Raw genomic sequence first — 24,433 nt, forward strand, 5'->3', positions numbered from 1 at the left:
TTTGAGTCCCAAGTGCTGTCAATACCTTGATCCAGCAGCAACAGCTGGGGATAGAGGGAGGGAAGGAGGGAGGATGGAGCACTCTACAAGAGATGCCCTTTTCCAGAATCTGTTGGGAGGGAGATGGTCACGTCCATCGGAAGGAAAGTGGGAAATTTAAGCCCAACGTCCTTCATCTAGGGCTTAGGCACCTATGCAGATGTTGTTTAAGAGCAAAGCTCGGTGGCCACAATAGACAGACAACCTCTGGAAGCCTCGCCAACCAATCTCCCCAGTAGAGACGGGACTGGGGCCTCTACCCCGCCACAAAACTCTTGACTGATTGACAGGCAAGCAGGTGAGATTAAGAGCCAGCTGGTTCCAGTCTCCAAAGTTGTCAGGTCTTGAAACAGCAGCGGCAGCTGCAAAACTGCTGGATAGATTTTCAAGAGGTCCACCCTGAAGCTGACTAAGCCCACCCTGTTCTCCCTCCCCCTGTTAGACTGTCTAAGGGTGGGGGGTGGGGGTTGCAAGCTTCTTTCCCAGCCCCAAATCCAGGCCAGGGTTTTGGGGGAGACGCTTCTCAATTTGCTGAGGTTCATTTGCTCCACAAACTAGGATTCAAAGTGAGTTTTGAAGCCAGAGGAGATTTAAGAATGTCCTGGAAGTGGTGACAGCTCCCCTCTACAGCACCACCTTAAGAGTTCATCTTATCTTGTAGGCAAACCAGAGAATCTGTTTCAAAACACTTAAGAGGTAGGCTGAGGATGTTATTCATGAGTTTACCTAAGCATGTGCAAAGTGTTTTGGGCAATGTCTAGGCTTGGCAGCCTGCAAAGCACAAGAGAGATCCTTTTTGGGGGGTTGCTTCTACTGTGTTTTTGAAAACTTCTGTAAGGAAGGAAAAACAGGGAACAGAGAAACAAGAAAAGAGGAGAAAGGAGCAGAGGAAGTCAATGAACTGGGAATTCACAAGCTTTAGAATTGAAGCAGAACGCATTAGTTAGGGTCGAATTTGCAGTATTTCGTCCCTTCGCTTCATGTATGAATTACCTTGTATTGTTGATTTAAAAATGGAAGGACGTTGTTGAAGTCTTAAGTAATATACAGTATAAATCCAAATAACAGTTATCATGATGGTACAAATGCAACTTGTTATATATATATTTTTTTTTAGGAAATTAATGCACTAGAACTTCAGAATTAGGGATCAGAAGCCAAAATAAATAATAAATATGCATGCTTAATTGTTCTCTGTGGGTGCTCAGATTTACAGCAGGCCCTTCCCTGTTTTCCCTCCCTGTTCTTTAAAAAAACATTTTAAGAAACTCTACGTGTTTACTTGAAAACACTGATGACTAGAAACTTGTTTATGCTAAGGAAGAAAAAAAACTTCCGTACTTTCTGCTAAGGTTAGTTGCTTTCATGGAAATCCAAACTTTTAGGGAAACTAGTATGCTTTTTTCTCCTTCTCTTTGATCAGAAACATGTTTGCATCAGAGGTGGGTTTTCAGCAGGTTCTGACCTGTTCCGGAGAACTGGTAGAGGAAATTTTGAGTCGTTCGGAGAACCGGTAGTAAAAATTCTGACTGGCCCCACCCCCATCTATTCTCTGCCTCCCGAGTCCCAGATGCTAAGGGAGGGAATGGGGATTTTGCAGTAACCTTCCCCTGGAGTGGGGAGGGAATGGGGATTTTGCAGTAACCTTCCCCTGGACTGGGGAGGGAATGGGGATTTTGCAGTATCCTTCTCCTGGAGTGGGGAGGGAATGGGGATTTTGCAGTATCCTTCCCCTGCCATGCCCACCAAGCCATGCCACGCCCACCAAGCCACACACACAGAACCCGTAGTAAAAAAATTTAAAACTCTGGTTTGCATGTTGTGTGGAAGTTCCATGAAATATGCTGTTTCTCCATGGATGTGACATGCTAGGGCAATGTCTCTCAACCATGGTGACTTGAATATGGGCTTCAGTTCCCAGAATTCTCCAGCCAGCTTTGCAAATCCACGGAGAAACCGCATACTTCATGGAACTTCCATGCAACATGCAAACACATTTCTTTGCCAAGCTAGCTGGAGGAAATTCTGGAAGTTGTCAAGTCCACAGATCTTCAAGTTGCCAAGGTTAAGAAAAAACTTCACTAGGGAGACCCATGGCAGCATTTCCACCAATGTAGGACTTCTGCATTTGGACTTCTCATAGTGCCAGATGGCAGAGAGGGATTGGACTTCCCTGAGGTCTAGAAACTTGATGGAACCTTTCCTCGAGTTGTAAGTCGGAGACTCCGGAGTCAGCAGAGAGAACTGAATGTGGCCTTTTCATGTCCAGCTGCGCGAGAAGACATACTCAGACTTGACCGGTGAATCTTCTCCAATTGCCCATCAGCAACAGGGGGAACCTACTGAATTCAACTCTGAATGGATCTCAGGAGGCTTCCTCGTCTAGGAGAGGAGATTTTGGGCTCTCCTGCAGGCCCCAAAGCACATGGACTCCTTATTAAATAAATCTCCCATTGTCCTTCTCTGGTGGGATAAAAGGAACGCTGCAATTTTGGCTCTTCACCAGACAAAAAACCACCATCCTTCGATTTTTTTCTGCTCCAGCTGCTGCTGCTGTTGGCACGGGGGCAGGATGCTTGACTTGAATGCAACAGCTGTTGGGAGCAAAGAAGAGGAGGGAAAGACCCATAGTAGCTCTTTTTAACGGCAGTAGGATTGGAGAGCTTTCTAGATGGGAAGGAGGACCGTGGTTCTCTCTTAAGTCCATCCCACCTCCCTCCTTCCCTCTGCTCTGCTTCCGTTTGGTCTTCTTTCTCCTTCCAATTTCATCCAGGCACCAGGGACTTTGGCATTTCAGGGCAAGCTTGGGTGGTAAGATCTCCAGCATCAGCCTACTGGTTCTCCTAGAGGATTCATCCTTGAAAAAGCACCGCATAAGAAGATCTGACTTGGAGGAAGGAGAGGGTGCTGAATGGACATCTTTGACTCACCAACGTCCTTGAAGAGATTTTATTTTTGAAGACCATTACATCTGTCACCATCAAACATACCCGCGTTGGAGAGGACCACTGAAAGAACCCCACTGTCAGTGTGACGAAGGATGCCCTAAATAAACCATGAGTCTCAAGTCAAGCTTCCAAAGAGATCCAGTTATTTATTAGGAGCTTCATGTCGGCACATTCCCAAGTGAAGCCAGCTCTGATCCTACGTAATTGACACTCCATTTATGACCCTGTTTCCCCCCCTCCCCCCCAGGGTGTGTCATAAATCACATTCCGGGTTGTAGAGGTCATTCCCCTTCGGCTGCTGTAGGTAACCCTGGGATACAGCCTTGAGAGAGATAAGCGTGGAATGTGCATCTGTCTTTGGCTGCTGTGCCATTTCGCAGGTTTCCCATCTCCCCTGACCTATGGCAACTCGAGAGCAGGCCAGGGATGCTTTGCGAGTTGACACCCATATTTGCAGTCCTCCATTGCGTCAGGTGCGTCTTCTGCTCTGGAAACAAACAACCAAAGGAAGAAGCCACTCCTTTCTCAGATTAAATATGTATGAGGCAAGAAGGTCAAAACAACAAGACAAGAATTCCAGCAAGGAATTTATACTTTCAAATAAGAATCTGGATATACATAATTCAAACAGCTGTAATCACTCTGGCCTGCTGGCTTTCCATGCAGGGGAGGAGAAGTAGGTAGCGTCTTCTAGGGCAGAAGAGGGCAACTCACACCTGCAAGAGGTTTGGCCAACCATCAGTAGCCATCTTACCAGTGTGAAAATTCACTTAGCAAAAGTAAGAGCTGAGACCCAACCAACCATGTTTGCTGAGCCTTGTGTATGATTAAAAGATGCCATATCCAGCTTGAAGGCCTCTGTCCCAGCTGGGTAAATTTGAGGAGTTGTGGTTCAGAACATCAGGGGGACAACCAAGATTTGGAGGGTTACCTTGGGTTCGAAGGAGAAAGCAAAACTAAGCCAAAACGTCTTTTGGAGGACAGGCCAAATCTACAAGAAGGAAGGCAGGAATCCCTGTTCCATTTCAGAACAGAGAGTCCTCAACTTATGACCACAATTGAGCCCCAAATTTCTGTTGCTAAGTGAGACAGTTAAGTGAATTTGCCCCAAGTCAAGGACTACCTGTATTATCTGCTAATTTTTAAGAGGGTCCAGGTCAGGAGAAGCAACCTTAGGCTAAAATGTCCATTGTACCAATAAAGGAGAATATTTGTAGCTCAGGGTTGAAGTGAGAGGTCCTTGGTGCTCTCTGAGCTTGGTGGTTTTCTTGCAGATGTTTCATGACCCAAACTAGGTAACGTCATCCGTGGGTAGCACTGTCTGCAAGAAACATCTTCAAGAAAATCATCAAGCTCAGAGAACACCAAGGATCCCTCACTTCCATTGTATTGTGAAGGGTAACCACACAACTGAAATCCTTGGTCTCTACCACCACCAAGTGGCTGTGCTGAGAAGATCCCTTTGATGTTGAGAAGATCCCTTTGACCCATCATCTGCTCTCTTCTTGGATTTCTTTCCTCTCTCCTTTCTTCCCCTCCTTTTTCTCTTCTTCTAAATCAGGGGTCTCCAACCTTGGCAACTTTAAGACTTGTGGACATCAACTCCCAGGAATTCCTCCCAGAGTTCTGGAGTTGAAGTCCACAAGTCTTCAGGTTGCCAAGGTTGGAGACCCCTGTTCTAGATGAACCAGAAGAGATTCTTAGCATCTATTAACCCATGGACTTTCCTGGCATCTGTGAAATCAGTTGCCCGTATTGAGTTGTGTTGAGAATAGCATTCCTGACAGTGTCCAGAATTGGGTTCTAGTGGGCTTTGGAAGCCCAAGGTTGGTCTAACCATGGAAGGGATGGGCTGGTGGAAGGAATAGCCTTTCTAAGAGAGAAAATGGATGCAGATGTTTGAATTCTCACAGGCAGTCCCATGGGGCAGAAGACTGTCTTCAAATGTCATGGCAACCAAGTCTCAACAGGGTTGTGTGAAAAGAATCCCTTTCGATACTGAATTGAGAATAAGGGGAAGGGTGAAAGAGGAAGACAATTGGGACCAAGACATTTTTTTCTCCCCCTCCGCCCCTCAGGATGTTCTGACTTGGAAAAACCTCCGTCTAGCACACTTCACACATGTCTTTGCTCACCTCGGGGTTGGGCTGACATGTGCTTGCCTTATCAAGGTGTTGCCTCCTACGCATCGCCCTTAACTGGGAGTGCAAACTGGGGGTGGGGGGTAGCAGAGGAAAACCCCTTCCCCCTTTTTTTTGTAGCCTGTTCCTTGTGGAAAAATCCATCCAGCCTCTGTTTCTGCAGAACCTTTGTCCTGTCCTCTGTGTCAGAGTGAAACGTCAAAGGGTGGTGGGAGGGAAGAGGGCCTTTGGCCTAGAACAGGGGTGTCAAACTCACGGCCCGCAGGGCAGATGCGTCACATGATGACCAGGTCCATCCCCAGTTTAGCAAAGGGGAAGGGAAAGTTGTGATACGTCACGTAACGACACACGTGTCATCGTGAGTTTGAAACTCCTGGCCTAGAAGGAGAAGTCCAGGTCCACATGTGGGGAATTGGAGAGCATGGTGTGTATCAGACAGACGTGATGGTCAGTGTCTTTGGTCAACATTTGGTGTTATCCAGTATGCCCAAAAGGGCAAGTAATTACAAGCCTAAAATCATAGCAGGAGGAAATCACCAAATCTAGAACTGGAAGGTAATCATGTTGACTGTACAGTGAAACCTTCATGTAATAAACCTTTACGGAGAAAAGAGTGTCTGTTAAATCCATAAGGAAATCTTGATTTAAAGGACAGATCTGTAATGTAGCAAACAGAATCAGAAGCAAAAAAAAAAAAGTCCGCTAAATCCAAAGTCCGCTAAATCCAAAGTCCGCTAAATCCAAAGTCCGCTAAATCCAAAGTCCGCTAAATCAGCGTCTGTTAAACGGAGCATATTTAGTACTGTTTCCTTTTGATTTTGTTTAGATTATACATCAAATGGGATCCAACTTAGTAGTGTTTGACCCTGATGCGTTGGCTTCACCCTTCCCCAATACAACAGCTGCCGTTTTACTCTTTTCCTTGTGCAAATGTTTTACTTAATGCATGGGAGTCAGAACAGAGCTGGTGTCTTTGCACGCACGCTTTCCACGCCACCTTTTCTCACTTCTATATTTTGCTTGGAATAATTCACAAAGAGGGTTAGCACTTTATGGCAGCACTCAATGGGCCCGTTCCCTTTGCGCGAAACGGCTCACTTTTTTTATTTTTTATTTTGGGAAGACAAGCCGGTGCTTTCTCTTGCGTGTGATTTGTGTGATTCGGTTCTTGGAGAGAGGATGGACATGGTGTCACGTCAGACATGGGGACCAGTCTTGGCTTCCCAGAAACTCAGCCCCACTTTTAAGTAACACAGGCTCAGGCCAGAGGCAGAGAGATAAGCCAAGCCTTCGGGGTTTTCTGTTCATATCTTTCAGCTCCTCCGCAGAGTCTCCTCCTTTTCCATATCATGTGGTGGAAAAGTTCCAGTAGACAAGCAGGAACACACAATTCCCCAGCCAGGCAGTGTCGTTATGTCAATCTGACACTCAGGGGTGGGAAAAGAAAGGCCAGGGGTCTGCTAACTAGAAAAGGCAGAGGAAAAGGCTTGGGACAGATCTCTCTCTGTCTCTCTGTTTCTTTCTCTGTTTCTCTCGCTCTCTCTTTCTCTGTGTGTGTGTGTCTCTCTCTCTCTCTCTCTGTCTCTCTCTCTGTGTGTGTGTCTGTCTCTCTCTGTGTATTTTTTGTCTCTCTCTCTCTGTCTCTCTCTCTCTCTCTCTGTTTCTCTATTTCTCTATTTCTCTCTGTGTGTGTGTCTCTCTTTCTCTCTCTCTGTCTCTCTCTCTCTCTCTGTGTCTGTCTCTCTCTGTGTGTCTTTTCTCTCTCTCTGTTTCTCTATTTCTCTATTTCTCTGTGTGTGTGTCTCTCTCTCTCTTTCTCTCTCTCTGTGTCTGTCTCTCTCTCTCTGTGTGTGTGTGTCTCTCTCTCTGTGTCTTTTTTGTCTCTCTCTGTCTCTCTCTCTGTTTCTCTATTTCTCTATTTCTCTCTGTGTGTGTCTCTCTGTGTGTGTCTCTATCTGTCTCTCTCTCTGTCTGTGTGTGTGTGTCTCTGTCTCTCTCTGTCTCTCTCTTTCACTCTCTGTCTCTGTCTCTCTGTGACTCTCTGTCTCTCTCTGTGTGTGTGTGTCTCTCTCTCTCTGTGTGTGTGTGTTTGTCTGTCTCTCTCTCTGTGTCTTTTTTGTCTCTCTCTCTGTGTCTGTCTGTCTCTCTCCCTCTGTCTGTCTGTCTATCTCTCTCTGTGTGTGTCTCTCTCTCTCTCTCTTTCAATTCTTATCACACCAAGAAGGTCATTTTTCATGGTCCCACCAGAAGTTCACCCTAATAGATGGGACTGGCCTCCCTTCCCATCCAAGTGGGTCAGGGGGATGTACAGTAATAGGAGGAAAGCCGTCCTTCAAATAACCTGGCCCCAAGCCATGTAGGGCTTTAAAGGTGATAACCAGCACCTTGGATTGGACCCAGAAGAAGACTGGCAGTCAGTGCAGCCCCAGTCAAAAGAGGTGACATCTGTGCCATTGTTTAGCCTGTGTAACAAGCATGGCCTCCTACCTCTTTGTCCAATCTCATTGGTGCCTTTCTTGATCTGGGTGCCTGTCAGTTCTTAATACCCCTCATGCAAACGAACGAACCACGTGAGATCTGATCCTCATGAGGAATTAATCCTTACGAACAGGAAACCATCTCGGGGATTGACTAAATATTTGGCAAGTAGATCCAGGAAGAATCTTACGTTGGCATTTGCAAGAGGGCGCAGAGAGGGAATTCACTGCAAGAATTGGACACTGTCGGGAAGCAGTCAGCCTGGCTGGGAGGAAGGATCAAGCGCAGAGCTAGCCTGGAGTCACTGCACAACCACAGAAGAGCTAGGGCCGACCTCCCTCTCCAAGTTCCTTACAGGCTTTATTTGCTCTCAAGAGTAGGCAGCCAGACTGGGAAGATTCCTGTACTATAGGCAGAACATAACAAAGTAGTTAGCTCGGACTCTGTGTGGGTCAGTAGTGCGAGCCTATCGGACATCATGAGTTTCTGAAGGTCTGCCAAGGGGACGCACATGTGCACTTGTGGACCCCAGTGTGGGGCGCTGGCTGAAATGGGGACGAAATATGATTTGATGTAAGGTAATTATATGCAATGCTGATGGAGTGCCTTGGTTGAGAGTTATCCGCACTTCCACAAAGGGCTGTGTGGCAAGCCAAGCTTTCTCTGACCACAAAAGCTGAGTACCAAGAGCCCAATCAGGGCTTCCATAGGTAGGCACTTCCTGCCCCCTTCCCTGGCTTTCCCTCCCCTTTTCCTTCTCCTCATCTCCCCCGATTTTTTGAAATTATTATTATTATTTTTAAGTCTGAAAGCATGTGTTTGCCATTCCTCACAGACTGATGCTTGTTCCCCCTTCCATCTGTCTTTTCCTACCCAGAATTCCCCTACACCCCGTCTCCACCGGGCACATCCGTGGCGCATCCAACCATCCCCACCGCCGTGATTGGGGGCGTGGTGGGCGGAGCCTCGTTGGTCGTAGTGGTGGCCGTGGTCGTCCTTATGGTGCTCCGTCACCGGCGACACACTTTCAAGGGCGACTACAGCACCAAGAAGCACGTCTACGGCAACGGGTACAGCAAGGCGGGCGTCCCTCAGCATCACCCACCCATGGCCCAGAATCTTCAATATCCTGACGATTCGGACGACGAGAAAAAACCCGGCCCGCTGGGCAGCAACAGCTACGAGGACGAAGATGACGATGGCGCAGGGGTGGAACGGAAACACCGGTCCTGTCCCAACAAGTACGAGGAGGACTCCAAGCGGCCTTACTTCACGGTGGACGAGGGCGAAGCCCGCTCTGAAGCCTACAACGAACGGACACTTGGATTCCAGTATGACCCCGAGCAACTGGACATAGCTGATAACATGGTCTCTCAGAATGACGGGTCTTTTATTTCCAAAAAAGAGTGGTATGTGTAGCTTAGTCCACCTCCTCCCCTTTCTTGCCCTCTCTTCGCCGACCACGTCTTGCCTCCGTGCCCCAGGGCTGCTGGCTACTCCGCAGAGCCCCCGTGTGCCTTGTCACACGTCCAGAGCCCCCTGCCCACCCAACCCACGCACATCCAGAGACCTCCATCCGCTGGGGAAGTGGGACGCAGTACAGGGACACTTGGGAAGCCAACGAGAACTTCCACTACTTTGGGGGCACCCCGGAGGAGGCAAAGCAGGGGAGTTGTGGGGGACGGGAGGGATGTTGCTTGGCTTAATGAATTTATTTTTTTCCTTGGGGAGAGGACCGCAATGTTTCTTTTCCCCTGCTTAATTTTCTCCGACAGAGATTGGTCCCTTACTGTGTCGTTTGTACTGATCAGTGGTGGCTTTGATGTTAATACTTTAATTATTATTGCCTGTCTTTGTATAGTATACCGATCCCACCCCATCTACACCTCCTGGTTGCAACTTAAAAAGTGTCTTCTTGGTCAGCCTTCTAGGCTCCTCTCACCCTCCCACGCTTCAAAAACACTGGAATTGTTGATTGTCTTAACTTTGGGGAAGGGAGGGGGCCAGGGGCATACATCCCCCCCACCCGCCATGGACTTTGGAAGGCAAGGTGGGGCTTGGAGGCTGCAGACACCGAAAGCACAAAAGCACAGAATCGGGGCTGAGAGCTTTTGCTCCTTTCCGACTACCCTGGATCTCTGGGGGCCTGTATCTTCCTTTCAGCATCTTCGCTGCGGCCATTTCCCACAATGCACTTGTGGTGGGAAGAGAACAATCACCTGCCTTTATCCGTGGCCACCAAAAACAAAACAAAAAACCCAGACTCGACTTCATCTTCAGAAGAACCTTTGGGGAAAGGAAGAAAGAAAAAAACAAACAAATGAGTGCATGATATCCAGGGAGGAGAAGTGTAATAAGTGTGGGTCTCTCTCTTTTTTTTTTGTTGTTGTTGTTATTGTTTCGTTCTTAATTATGATTTTAAGAGAGAGGTTCAGGGTCTGTCAAGGATTTGCATGCCACATTATTATTATTTTTTACCCCCTTCGTTTGCTCCTGGATCCAACATCTTTGTCGATGGGGACCTTCTTAGATTCACTTGCCTGAGTCCATTCCTACCAGTTTCTCATTCCTGGAACTGTCGATTAGTAAACAGACTAGCGAGAAGTTGCTTGTTCTCCTTCATCAAGTCTCGGTGTTTAATGTTGGGAGCCCGGTGAAGCTTAACAGGCTGAAGACCAGCTATTGTGCGCATACTGGAGGCTCCCAATCCAGTCACTAGCTCTTCCAATTAAATAGCCTCAAGTGGCAAGCAAAGAGAGACCTGTGTGAAGCTAGGAAAAAAATGTATTTTTATTTGGAGCTGAAATCCTAACTGCTCTGTTGGAACACTTTAAGTTGGCCTGTATGGGTTTTTTTTGTTTTTTTGGGGAGGAACCAAATTTGAAATGGCTTGAATGTTCCATCACAACTAATTTTTATTTTATTTTTTTTAATGTTCTGTTGGAGCAAAACGTGAGCTATTTTATGTGGCTGACCATTAGAAACAGCCACAGCTGCTGCTCCTTTTGTTTTTCATTCCAGGATCACAAAAAATAAGTGGGCGAGAGGCCCAAATGCAGAATGCTATCGGCTACCCCAGTTGTAGAAAAATTGGCGAAGGGCATGATTTTTAAAACTTCATTGGAAGCTTTCAGATAAATCCCATAGGGGAGAAATAAATGGAAACAAGGCTTTGCTTTTACCAAATGAAACAACTGTTGGGATTAGCATCTGTTATCAACAATGGCCCACCCTTCCCCAACGGGGGTGAGGGAGAGGGAAGGAGGGAAAGAGAGAGAGAAAGAAAGAAAGGGAGCAGAGAGAGAGAGAGAGAGGAGAGAGAGAAATAATTCATAGGCTGTCTTCGCTACCTTTAAATAAAACTTTTGAGTTGCTCAGCCAACAGATTACAAGAGAAACAGTTCCTTAAAATTCCTTTCAATTAGTACATCTTTCTTAATGTTTTGAAATGTTAAAACATTTAAGGCTGATGGAGTGGGGGTTTTTTTTTCTAAGAAATAATTACGGTGTCTAATTTTATGTTGGCACTGTTTTGTTTTGATTTCTTTCAATCTGCCAGCCATGTGCAACTCTTAACAAAACATCATCTGTCCTGATGCTTCTGCTTGCGTGTAGGAGTAGCTGCCGTTGTAAAAGACAAGAGCAGGGGAGACCCACCGTGCTTCACAATTGCATGAGTAGCTCAAACAGAGCATGACGGAGCGCACCAATGCGCCAACATTCAGCAGTTCCACCAAGCCAACATTAAACACCAGTTCAGTCGTGTTTGTGGGGTCCTTTTGTGTTCTCTGAACTTGGTTGTTTTCTGGCAGACGTTTCATTACCCAACTAGGTATTATCATCAGTGCTAGAAGGGAGTGGGGAGAGCAAACACACACACCCCTTTATAACACTGATGATGTTACCTAGTTGGGTAATGTAATGCCTGCAAGTAAACAGTCAAGCTCAGAGAACACCAAGGACTACACAGCTCAACCCCGAGCTACAAATTTTCTCTTTTATGCTCGTTTTTAAATTCGTAGACTCGGCAACATTAGCATCCCTTGGTGTTGTGACCCCGACTCCCGAGCCTGTCCTAACAGAGGAAGAGGACTCAGAAGGTGATGGGGAGGAACTGATAAGGCCTCCCTCTCCAGGACCCTCCTCTCTGGCAATGCCTCAGGTTCCATCCGAAGGCCAGGAGGAACAGCCTGGGATGTGCCAGGAGGAAAGCATATCGGAACAACAACAGATAGGGAGCGAGGATGATGAATCCTGGCTTGATCCCAGGCAGCGTCGGAGGGAGAAGCGTGCGCAGCAACGAAAGAGGTGTGGGAGGGCCAGAGATTGAGCTGAGTCACAGGGCCACACCCCACAAGGAATAAAAGTGAGTGTGATTGCTCTTCAGGCTTTGTGACGGTCAAAGTTAAAAACCTGAGAGTCACATCGCGTTACCTGGAATCTGGCGTGTACATATTTGGATTGGACCTTGGCTAACTCTTGCTTCGTGGATTACTTTTTGCTACTGGACTGGACTGAGGATAAATGCTCTCTTGCTTACTGTGAGTGAAAACTGACTTGGCAGGCATTACGCAATTTACTGCCAAAACTCTTATCTGCAAGGGTTTCTAGTCTGATTGCTTAATTAAAAACTTGGCAGGCATACCTGGTTGTGTGTTTGCCTGTGTGGGGAAGGGGGACAGAACCCTTGGTGTCAAGCGAGCAAGTGTACCTGCGCACAGATACACACCCAGAGAGAATTGCATTACCTGCCTGCAAAATAAAGCACAGTGTGGTCTTCATAGAAGCCTCCCATTCTCCCGTCTGGATGATGCCAACTTTCCCATAGCAAGATTTACTTCAAACAAAATGCATGATGATCTTAGCCAGGTGAGCTGGCATTTCTGCAGCTTAAGCAAGGCTCCTTCTCTGTTTAATTCCTTCTTTCTTTTCAACCCTTCAGTAGTCCCTTGTCAACCGTCCGTTCTAAAATCTTAAGCACAGGAACAGGACTGGCTCCTTTCCGCAGGACCGTCTGGGTCATAGCATGAAATAAAATGCCTGCAATTAAGAAATAATAATAATAATACTACTACTAATAATAATGGAGGAACCTGGATCAAAGTTTTGATCTGCTCAGGATCCAAGGTGATCAAAACATAGGTGGCTACTCTAGGTTCAATCTGCACATCTGAGACTCCTGTTTGTGATGCACAGTGTACCGAAACTATAGGTTGTAGCTCATTGAGTAAAAAACACAACATTCCTACTTGCTCTGTAAGGATTTCTGCTTTCGTGTCCAGATCTCTTAAATCTCCACATGTTGCCAACATCTGGTCCTTCTCATTTACTCTGATTCCCCCGAAGAAGAGATTTGTTTAGCTTCCCCTGAGCACAGCTTAATTCTATCCCCTTGAAGATTTGGTACGGTAACGTATTTACATTTTTTGGGAGACTTCTGATTGGTGGGACTAGGACCCATGTTTTCAAAAGCTTGAAGGAGGAGTTGATTGGAAAACCACACTTCCTATATCCTCAGATGGCTAGCTATTTTTGGCACCCGGGAGTTATAGTCCAAGGTTTTGGAAGATGACACAGGTGGATGGGCTCTAAGGTAGCCCCATTGAGGTAGCAATTCTGTTTCAGCTGTAAATTTGCCTTTACAATCCTGCCTTTTGCTCCCTGAAAAACTATAGAATGCAAGCAGCCAGAGCTACCCATGAATAGTCTCAAACAGTAGCTTTATTGTTAGTCACATATGTTACAGGAATAACAGAGTTGGAAGGGGCCTTGGAGATCTTCTAGTCCAACCCTCTGCTCAAGCAGGAAAAACTGTGACATTTCAGACAAATGGTTGCCCAGGCTCTTCTTTAAAAACCTCTAATGTTGGAGCACTTCTGGAGGCAAGTTGTTCCACAGATGAATTGTTCTCACAGTCAGGAACTTTCTCCTTAGTTCTAGGTTGCTTCTCTCTTTAATGATCTTCTACCAGTTAGTTCTTGTCCGGCCCTCAAGTGTTTGGGAGAATAGAATCATAGGATCCTACGGCTGGAAGGGTCTTTAGATGTCTTCTAATCTAGTCCAACCCCCTGCTGAAGCAGGAGACCCTACACCACTTCAGACAAATGGCTGTCCAATCTCTTCTTGAAAACCTCCAGTGTTGAAGCACCCAGAACGTCTGGAAGCACGTTGTTCCACTGGTCGATTGTTCTCACTGTCAGGAACTTTCTCCTTAGTTCTAGGTTGCTTCTCTCCTTGATTAATTTCCACCCGTTGCTTCTTGTCATGCCCTCAGGTGCTTCGGAGAATAGATGGACCTCCTGTTCTTTGGGGCAGTCCGTCAGATATTGGAACACTGATTCACTCCAGACTGACCACCTTCTCTTGGAAACGGTCAGATAGGGCTTCAGGGATTCTGGGAGAAGTTAGTCCTGTGCCACTTTCTTCACTGCAAAGACTCCAAGCTCAGCCCCCTCTTAACACCTCCTTCCAGTCTAGCTGGAGATGCCACCACAAGTACGTTTGGACCTTCTGAGGAATGATCTAGATGAATTCCCTTCTCTTTGAACCAGCAGTCCTCTTTCCATCAGCCTCTCTCTCATCTCTTAGCCTTTCAGAAGGGTAACTTAGGTGAGACGGTCAGGGTAGAAATGCGATGAACAAATAAATAAATAGGAATTATCCTTGTTCTGATGGGCTTCCTTCCCTTCCTGCTAACAAGATGGATCAAATGTCCTTGCCGATCAGTCTCTCTAGATACCTACGGAGCTCTTGAATTTTTAGGTTTTCTTGACCTTGGATTTCCTTGTCCGCCTTGGGGAGCTGTACCTAGTCCTGAGGACCCTCCATGCAGATATTTTTAGATATCAAAGTGACCCTATTTTTCTGGGGTCAGGGATGCATGATCATTTCAGCCTTAATCCTTCCTTGTACATGACTCAGACTCTTAGATGGGTGAAAACTCGGGGCGTGCTTTTGAAAAATAGCTGCCAAATCTGACGAGGTGAGACAAGAAATATGTCTATCAAGAAGATGACCAAATGTCGTCTTTGCTGTTTTGTTTTTAGACCGTTCTCGGTCTGTACCTGTAAGAGAGGAGGTGTTGTCAAAGTTTTCATGAAAAAAAAATTGTGCCACTGGGTGAGAGTGTAAGAAAATGGCAACCAGTTGGGTTCATCGTCCTGTCAGATGTCGCACGTTGATTCCATCGATGGACAATGCCCCCAAACTACCCATTGGTTCACTGAAGGCCGCCATCTTCCCTCTGGATTGTCATCAGTGGGAGAAAGTTCAGGTCCCAGCCAGGGTATACAACGTCTTGATATGGAGGTTCTATTTAAGGACAAAGGCTCTTCGTCATCTCCAGATCAATAATCTACATTTATTGAACACGGAGAGATGCTGTTCTCATTGAGGAAGGCGGACAGTGCAATCCCAACTTTGGAATGGATTAAAATGCAACGTCCGATTTCTTTCTGGATTATAATCCGGACCCAACATTGCTGAGGTTTCCAATGGTTCTCAAGCTCTGTATTGCAGGCAGATGTTTGAAGAAAGAATGTATATCTGGGCTTCACCCATCCCAGCCATTTGATTTCCGTTACTGTATTTCATGATGAGACCAGTTGCCTTTCCTGTCGTTTTTTTCAGAATTGTTTCCTTGTTTTATTCCAGCAGTTTATTTTTTAAAAAACAACAACAACATGAGAAGTTAGCTAGAATTCTCCTTAGGAGAAAATGAAACCCACCATAAAAATTGAGATTTGGACTGCTAATTAATCCGAATATATATTGGGGGTTGGTTTTTATGCACAGGAAGAATAGACTACGGTTTGATCCTCGTTCCGGATTAATGAACCAAAAATGCAAGGCCACAATGGCAAGCAAAGCCTCCCTACAGGTAGTCCTCAATTTAAGAACCATTCATTCAAAGTTACGGCGAGACTTTAAAAAGTGACAGCAATCCCCATGGTCCTGTGATCAAAACGGAGAGGCTTGTCAAACTGACTTGTATTTACAATGGTTGCAATGTCCCAGGGGGGGTCACACAATCTCCTTTTGCGACCTTCTGACAAGCAAAGTCAATGGGGGGGAGCCTGATTCGCTTAACGACCATGTTAATCGCTTAAACCATCGCAGTGACTCATTTAACAAGTGCCTTGCTTAGCAATGGAAATTCTGGTCACAATTATAAGTTGAGGGCTAGTTGTATGGTCGTTAAGTTGAGGACTAGCTGTATGGCCTTCCCTTGCAAGGAAATGTGTATATAGGGCTTTTCTACGATGAGATATTCAGGCAGTACCAATATATGCCAACAGAGAAATAAACTGCATTGTTATTTTGATTTCTTTTCTACATTCCAATGTATTCCCTTCACTCAAATGAGTCTCTCAGTAGCGTTGTTTCTCAACTGAGGTAATTTTAAGAGGTGTGGACTTCAACTCCCAGAATTCTCCAGGCCTGGCTAGAGAATTCTGGGACTTGAAGTCCACACCTCTTCAAGGCTGCCCAAGTTGAGAAACAAGCCTCTTCTCATTTTAACCTCCGTGTTCTCATTCACCACATTCCTGCTATAATCAACTTGTGGCATAAGAGAAATAAAAATGTCCGTTGGGAGGGATGTTGTGTTTTCTGTGTTGTAAGTGCTTTTTTTTTTTTTTTTTTGTAAAAATAAAAAAAATATGTGGAGAGGACGACGAATATTATAGATAGTGTAATAAACTGAACTTTTGCTTTCATTTCTCGGTTTTATTTTTAATTCCCCCCCCCCCCATTCTTTGTAATAATTTCTTCGGTTCCTTTGTTTAATTTTTCTTTCGTTTGTTTTGTTTTGTTTTGTTTCGGGGAAAACAGAGGGAATTTTCGTGGGGAGCAGCATTCCGCTTCATCGTCTTTTACTTGTACAAAATGAAAAAATTTTTAAAAAGAAAGAGAGAGAGAGAGACTAGTCATTCGACCGTTGAAAGAAGTGTACTTTTTTATAAATAAAAGAATTTTAAAACAAGGAAGCTGTTAACGGCCTTCTCTCTTTTTTTTTTTTTTTGATTTGGAAGCGAATTTAGAAGTTGCTTCTCGTCAGATTTTGTATGTCGGATGAAGGGAATCCATGCTGGATGGTATACGAACCAAGGAATACGAATCGAGGAAGGAATGGTTTTGCAATCACTTCTCTTTTGTCAGTAGCTTGCAGTAAACCAAACCGGGCCTGTGTAGGAAATCCTTAGCTTATAACCATTCACTTAGCAACCTTGTGAAATTACAACAACACTTTAAAAAAAAGTTGACTTGCAATCAGTCCTTGTATGAAGGCGAAGCATCCTGTAGTAGTAGCCAAAATTGTGGAAACCTTTTGGGAAAAGTGTGTTTTTGAGGTTTGATGGCTAATAACATCACTTTTTTTTGGAATTTCAAGATAATCCTATTCCACTGCTGGAATGGCCTGGGAATAGCCCACACCTTAACCCAATTAAAAATCTATGGAGCCGACTAAAGAAACTGGTTAGTCAGAAGCGACCCAGCAATAAAACCCAGTTAACAGAAGCCATCCTTCCATCTTGGTTTCACATTAGAACAGCTGCAGAACTCAAAGACTTGGTTCACTCCATGGGAAGACATTGTAAGGCCGTCATTCATGCTAAAGGTTACCCAACTAAGGATTAACTGACATGGGGATCATTTTTGTATATCTCGTTTTTTCTATGGGGATCATTTTTGTATATCTTGGTTTTTTTCTACGTGTTTCACTTTTCTTCTTTATACTGTAACTGCTATTCTAATAGCAAATCCTTCCTAAAAGTTATTGCATGACATTCTTGATTAAATTACCTTTCCATCGATATGTAATTTAATGGTACTACTCCAAAAAAAAAAAAAAGTGGTGTTATGAGCTAGTTTTAGCTAATACACTTTTCCCAAAAGGTTTCCACAATTCTGGCCACCACTGTATACAGCAGAGTTCCTCAACATTTCCAGCTTTCTGGACCGGCCGGGGGAGGGAAGGGTATGGTCCCACGTGAGCTGCACACACGTGTGCACATACAGCTTCACACGCTCATCCATTGCTCACGCACATGGGGATGCACGCCCAAGCTCATCTGTCACTTCTAAATGTTTCTAGGCTTGGGCATCATTTGCTTGAGTTGTGTTACTCTTCAGCGATCTTCCCTGCTCTGTGTTTCTCCAGATATGTTTAAGAAGGGACCACATCTACAATTCCTTTGGTGTTTTTTTTTTTTCCAGATTAAATTCAGTCTAGGTTTAGGAAAATCTCTGTGGGGTTGAGATTTTCTCTGTGGGAAGGTTTGGGGGGTTTCCAAGCTTCATGGTTGAAAGTGGCAGAAGATGGACTTTTTGCCTTCTAGGCATTCCTTCGGGATAGTTCTCGTTACGATTTAAATTAGCCAACTCTCCCACTGCGATCTTAAAGGAAACCAGGACAGCAAGTATTGTCACCTAGGCCCAAGTAGTTGTTACCAGACACAATCAGTCTTAAACGTATTTTATGAGAACAGCTGAGAATTACTTCATTCTCAGCTTAGTCCAAATTAATTCCAAAACAAATTCTTCGTAAACAGTCCTTCAGCCTTATCACCAACCTTTGTCTTCTTTGGCACCCTGCCAAAGGCTTTTCTTGGCAAAAGTTCAGAAGCAAGAGACACCAACAAGAAACAAATGTAGCAACGTTGCTTTCCTACAAAGATCCCAAGAGCCGTTGCTGCTCTTTTAAGCCTTATGGGAGGGGCCAATCATCTCCTGGCCTTACTCCTGAGTTGTCCTTTTTGCTTTAGCTGCTCTTGCCTTCTGGCAGCTCTTCGCATGCGTGCATTAGGAACAGGCTCCTCCTGTTCCTCTGCCTCTCTGCTATCTGCCTCTGGAGGTTCCGGAGTCCGTGCATCGCTCCCAGATGGCCCTGGCTCCATCTCTGCCTCTGACACAGAGCCCTTGTCTGGGCCTTCCCCAGCCTCCAGGACTGGCCCATGTTCTTCCCCAACTTCCTCACTGTCTGACTGCTGCCAGCTCCACAGCCAGAGAGATATAGATTCAGTTGCAAAATGATGCAAAATTGACCTGTGTGTGTGTACCCCTTGGCCAAGTCCATCATTCGGTGAGTGTGAGGACGCCCGCCTGCCTTCACCCGGAATAATTGCCTTTCAATCGAAAGAACTTTCCAAAAGCAAATTTTCTTTCATCAGATTGAACAAGCGCAGGTGGAGAGGGTAAAATAGAGGATTTTTTTGGCTCAGCCCCAATGCAAACAATCACTGAGAGACCATTCATCTTATTAAAATGCCATTCACTTCTGTGAAAAAAATGTCTCCATTCACCAGTGGCCTGAGTCACCGTCTAGGAGGAAAAGCATTTAAAAACATATTTCCCAGCTATTTCAACCCATTCGCTCCTGAAAGCCATTGCAAATTGGGAAACCCCTCTAATTAATTGGATCCTCCTACGGCTTCTGAAAGGGAAATGGTGGCTCAGTGACTCAGATGCTGAGTTTGTCGATTGAAAGGTCGGCAGTTCAGCGGTTCGAATCCCTAGGGCCGCGTAACGGGGTGAGCTCCCGTTACTTGTCCCAGCTTCTGCCAACCTAGCAGTTTGAAAGCACCTAAAAAATGCAAGTAGAAAAATAGGGACCATCTTTGCTGGGAAGGTAACAGCGTTCTGTGTGCCTTTGGCGTTGAGTCATGCCGGCCACGTGACCACGGAGACGTCTTCAGACAGCGCTGGCTCTTCGGCTTTGAAATGGAGATGAGCACCTCCCCCTAGAGTCAGGAATGAGTAGCACATATGTCCGAAGGAAACCTTTACCTTTATCTTATGGCTTCTGAGATCTGCCGGAAAAATTTTCCCAGAGGATCCCCTTAAAATGGTGGTGGCCTAAGTGAAATTCCACAAATCGGGCAAATTAGGGGGTTTTCTTATGTTTTGGGGGTTTTTTTTGAAGGAAGGCCTAAGAGACAACATGGTCTAAAGTCAACACAGTTGAATATGTGGTGAACTAATCCAAGCTGATTCAGGAAGGATCAATGGAAAACAAAGTTCTCGCTACAGAGGACACTTCTCAGTAGGTCTCTTGAGCAACAGAAGGTAAGCCTTCCAGATGCCTACTGGAGCATTCGGGCTCTTTTTGGAATTGCATTTAGAGGAAGGAAAAATGTTCAACTAGAAAGCTTTAATATCCAAGCTATGTTATTACCAATCTTACCATGACCATGTGAGTGAATTCTGCTTTATTGTGAAGCTACAGATCTTGCAAGCCTGAAGATTCAATTCTCCCACCTCCTTTATACCCTGAACAAGTAGGGAGAGTTGCTTTTGAGTCTTCTGTCTTAACCATTATGCAGCTGAGGGCTGTTCAGTCTCTTATCTGACCACTCCATAGCTACCATCTCTTCCCTCTGTCTCCCAATGCCACATACCATCCAATCTATTGATCCTAGAACCCATTATATGGCTGAGGGCTCTGTGGTCTTTTATCTTACCATTCTCTAGCCACCATCTCTTCCCCCTGTCCTTTTTCATATATCATTATAGTTCTAGGATTAAGTCCATTGATCCTAGAACCCATTATGCAGCTGAAGGCTATTCAGTCTCTTATCTGACCAGAGGGAAGAGCTATCATCTCTTCCCTCTGTCTCCCAAGGCTTTCCCCACATACCATTATAGTTCTAGGATCTTATATATTGATCCTAAAGCCCATTATGCAGCTGAGGGCTATGTAGTCTCTTATCTCACCATGCCCTAGCCACCATCTCTTCCTCCTATCTCTCAAGGCCTTTTCCACAGACCATCATTGTTCTAAAAGCTGAAACATCCCCTCAGACCAGCCATCTTGGTTTCACCTGTGCTGCCGCCCATCTATTTCTGTTCTCCCTGTTTCCATCCCCCTCTTTGGCTGCCCTCTTTCAGCCTTAGAGTTGCCGCAAAGGTGGCTCGGCTGATGAACAGATCACTCCCCGCACGTCGAATTCCTTCCCATGGCAAAGGTTGCAATGCACAAAGCAATGGACCAATAGGAAAACACGCGAGGCAGGAAAATGGCAGAATGGTCCGGAACGAGGGCAGCAGGGAAGGGTGGAAAGAGGAGCCTCAAATCCCTGGATCGTGTAAATCTAAATTCTTCGCAGCTGGCTCAGTCTGGCGAGTTCAGCTCAGCTCGGAGAACAAAGAGACACAGAGCCGGAGAGGAGAAGAGGGAGGGAGGGAAGGAAGCCACAGCTGCAGAGGGCCTGGCATGGCTGTCACAACCCTAGGGAATGTGTGTCTTTGTGTTCCCAGGCTTCTCTTTCGTGCTAAAGCCAAAAGAAGAGATCAGAGCTGATGGTTTTTTTAGTTTTTATTTTATTTTTTCGGGGGGAGGGGGGAGATGCAGGAAGCTCCGGCTCCCAATTTTTCACCCCACCCCAGAACTAACAAGGAACAGATGTCAAATCCATCAACGCCAGAGGACAGTTGTTGGAAGCCTTCTCAGGTGATGGTGGCACTTTAGGAGGGGGCTTTGCTCCCACCCCCTCCCCAGATTTCCCCAGGGCAAAGGAAGAAGACAAGTCACTTCTGGGGAGGCCCACATTCCTCCGCCCCAGAGAGGTCAGAAGCTAGGCTAAAAACTAAAATCCATTTCACTAGCAGTTGATTTAACCTTCAGGAGAGTTTGCTCTAGTCTGTCTTTCGTCATTTCCCCCTCCTGTCTCTTTAAACGTGACCAGGTAAGGATCTGTTTTGGAGATCCCTAAAACCCTGGCCTGGAAAGTGGGGGATACCTTTGGCCGTGGGTTCAAGCTTCTGGGTTTGGCGAGAGTTATAGATCTGGAACACCGCTGAGATATCACCGTTGATCTTCTATTTATGTTCACAGGGTTGTGGGAATAGCCATCAATTGTCTTTCTTAGCAGTCTGAAGCAAGGGTGAAATCTACTTACCTTCCCAACCGGTTCGGAAGTGCACACGGCCTCCGCGCGCCGACTTCTGCACGTGTGCAAACTCTTCTGCGCATGCACAGAGGGTAAAAAAAAAGGTTACTTCCTGGTTAAAACCAGGAAATAATGACAACCAGGCGGGTAGGCGGAGCCTCGAGCTGCCATCGCTAACGGTTCTCCGAACCACCGGCTGTCATCGCTACCGAACCGGTCCAAACCAGGAGGATTTCACCTCTGGTCTGAAGGTGTGGAAGAGAAAGGCAGCCTTTGACAGTGCAGAAGGAGGAAGAGGAGGAGGAGGCAGTCTCCTGCCAAGATTGCATGGACTGTACCACTTTATACCCTAGGTGAGAAATCACATTGGCTCAATCCCTAAGTGGCATCCCTTCCTTCTCCTCAAATAGTCCAAATCAGTTCCCTGCCCCACCTTGTGGTCAATATGGCTGAGTGATTGTCTCCAGCTATCTGTTTTTTTTTTCCTAATTCCTTCCACCTTCTTATCTTCTGTCCTCCATCAACCTCTTTAGACTATTTTTGCACAGAAGATTGCCAACTTCACACCAGGGGTGGGTTCCACTTACCTTTGCTACTGGTTCGCTCACGCTTCATTTGCTTCATTCGCTTATGCACATGCGCAGATCATATTTGATGACATCTGGGCGGGTGGATGGAGCCTCTCGCCTCCACTGCTACCGGTTTGCCCGAACCGAGGTGAACCAGTAGCAACTCACCACTGCTTCACACCCAGTGGTGGGATTCAGCCAGTTCGCACCTATTCGGGAGAACCGGTTGTTAACTTTCTAAGCAGTTAGGAGAACCGGTTGTTGGAAGAAATCTTATTTTGTTTTTTTCCACTTTACAGGGCTAATCATGTAAGGAATTACAACATTCTGGTGTGTTTCTAGCCTAATCTTTATTGCCCTGCTTACAGAAACTGCCTCCCTGGTTAACCCTTATTACATTGTAACAGCTAAGGCGAAGCGCCCATCGATGTAACGTTGAGTTGGCCATGCCCGCATTGTCACATGACCACCGAGCCACACCTACCCAGCTGGTCATTAGGACAGAGAACCGGTTGTTAAATTATTTGAATCCCACCACTGCTTCACACCTATCAGTCAGAAATGATCACCTAGAGGATCTCTAGTCTGAACTTTTCAGATTTTCAGTCCCATCTCCTAGAGAAGGGTGGGGGTGGGTCTCCAAATATGGCAATGTTAAGACTTGTGGACTTCAACTCCCAGAATTCCTCAGTCATCTATGAGGAAAAATTGGTGCAGGTAGTCTGGTGGTCCTGATAGAACATGGCGTGAGGCAACCTGGGCTGCTCTTTCAGCATTTCAATTCAGGCAGGGCGTGTGTCAGTATATACCAGAGGTCTGCAAGCTTAAACACTCAAAGAGCCATTTGGACCCGTTTCCCACAGAAAAGGAAACACCGGGAGCCACAAAACCCTTCCCGTGCCTGACTACTTCTTGAGCGACCAGAAAACTAGCATATGTAGTTGAATTAAACGTTCTGTTTTCTTCTGAAACTTTTCTTTTCTTGGATTTATCTATGGTTGGCCTACCAGGGGTTGAAAAGCTCAATAAATCACATGCCAGTGGGTGTCGCACATTGGCGGTTGTGACGCATATTTTGAGTGACAGGGAGCTGCAGCAGAGGGGTGAAAGAGCCACATACGGCTCCAGAGCCACAGGTTGCTGACTTCTGGTGTGTGTGTGTGTGTGTGTGTGTGTGTGTGTGTGTGTGATGGTACTTGGTTTTGTGTTAACCAACTTTTATTAATAATATCCCAGCTTGCCTTATTCTTCCTCGGAATTTAGGATGTAAAAGATTATAAACCTAAACCTAACTTTAGCGTACCACTAAGGTATTGCATACATTCTTGTTGGTGCACAAAAGAGGAATGTTGGTGTGGGACAGGAACCTGGACATACACACGGAGTAGAATAGACCTTGCGATCTCTACTGTGATTATACCTCTGCGCACATAGCCTAATAGTAGGGCTGGAGACAGTGCAGAAGACAAAAACCAAAATTATCAGGGAGTCCCAACGCTTTTCTTTATTTTGAGAAAAAGGCCAGAATGTCTGGCACTCCTTAGCTTAGAAAAACAAAAAGATGCGCAAGAAGGATCAAGAGGGATAAAATCATGTTTTGTTTGGAGAAAATGGGAAAGAGTTGTTCCTTCCTTCCTTCTTTCCTTCCCTCCTTCCCTCTATTCCTCCTCTTCTTCCCCTTCCTTCCCTCTATTCCTCCTCCTCTTCCCCTTCCTTCCCTCTATTCCTCCTCCTCTTCCCCTTCCTTCCTTCCCTCTATTCCGCCTCCTTCCCCTTCCTTCCTTCCCTCCTTCCCTCTATTCCTCCTCCTCTTCCCCTCTCTTCCTTCCCTCTATTCCGCCTCCTCTTCCCCTCCCTTCCTTCCCTCTATTCCTCCTCCTTCTCCTTCCTTCCTTCCCTCTATTCTTCCTCCTCCTTCCTTCCTCCCTCTATTCCACCTCCTTCTCCTTCCTTCCTTCCCTCCTTCCCTCTATTCCACCTCCTTCTCCTCCTTCTCTTTCCTTCCTTCTTTCCTTCCCTCTATTCCTCCTCCTCTTCCCCTTCCTTCCTTCCCTCTATTCTACCTCCTTCTTCTTCCTTCCCTCCTTCCCTCCTTCCTTCTATTCCACCTCCTTCTCCTCCTCCTTCCTTCCTTCATTCTATCCCACCTCCTCCTCCTCCTTCCTTCCTCCCTTCCTCCCCTCCTCCCTCCCTCCCTCCCTCCTTTCCTTCCTTGTCTTAATTCTCCAACCAGGAATCGTCTAACAAAACCTGAAGGCCACTGAGAATAGTCAAAAAAAAAAGTGCATTTTCACCAATGTAATTTAGTTGTGGAATTATAGGTGATGGCTATCAACAAAATTGACTTTCGAACTGGATTAGATACATTC

At 45.9% G+C, this 24,433-nt stretch overlaps 1 protein-coding gene across 3 annotated transcripts in view; it reads left to right on the forward strand.

Annotated features, from left to right (window-relative positions):
• Positions 1-24,433, forward strand: part of NECTIN1 (nectin cell adhesion molecule 1) — a 215,949-nt gene that overhangs the window by 144,014 nt on the left and 47,502 nt on the right. The window contains exon 6 of one of the 3 annotated variants that reach the window (XM_034430483.3): positions 8,484-16,589. The exons of the other annotated variants lie outside the window; for them this stretch is intronic. Coding sequence (XP_034286374.2) covers positions 8,484-9,025 — 542 coding nt within the window. The 3' untranslated portion in view covers positions 9,026-16,589. Of the gene's footprint in view, positions 1-8,483; positions 16,590-24,433 lie in introns of those variants that run through there. 3 annotated transcript variants of the gene reach the window in all.

This window comes from Pantherophis guttatus, chromosome 9, assembly GCF_059756535.1.
Source record: "Pantherophis guttatus breed Tessera chromosome 9, ASM5975653v1, whole genome shotgun sequence".
NCBI lineage: Eukaryota > Metazoa > Chordata > Lepidosauria > Squamata > Colubridae > Pantherophis > Pantherophis guttatus.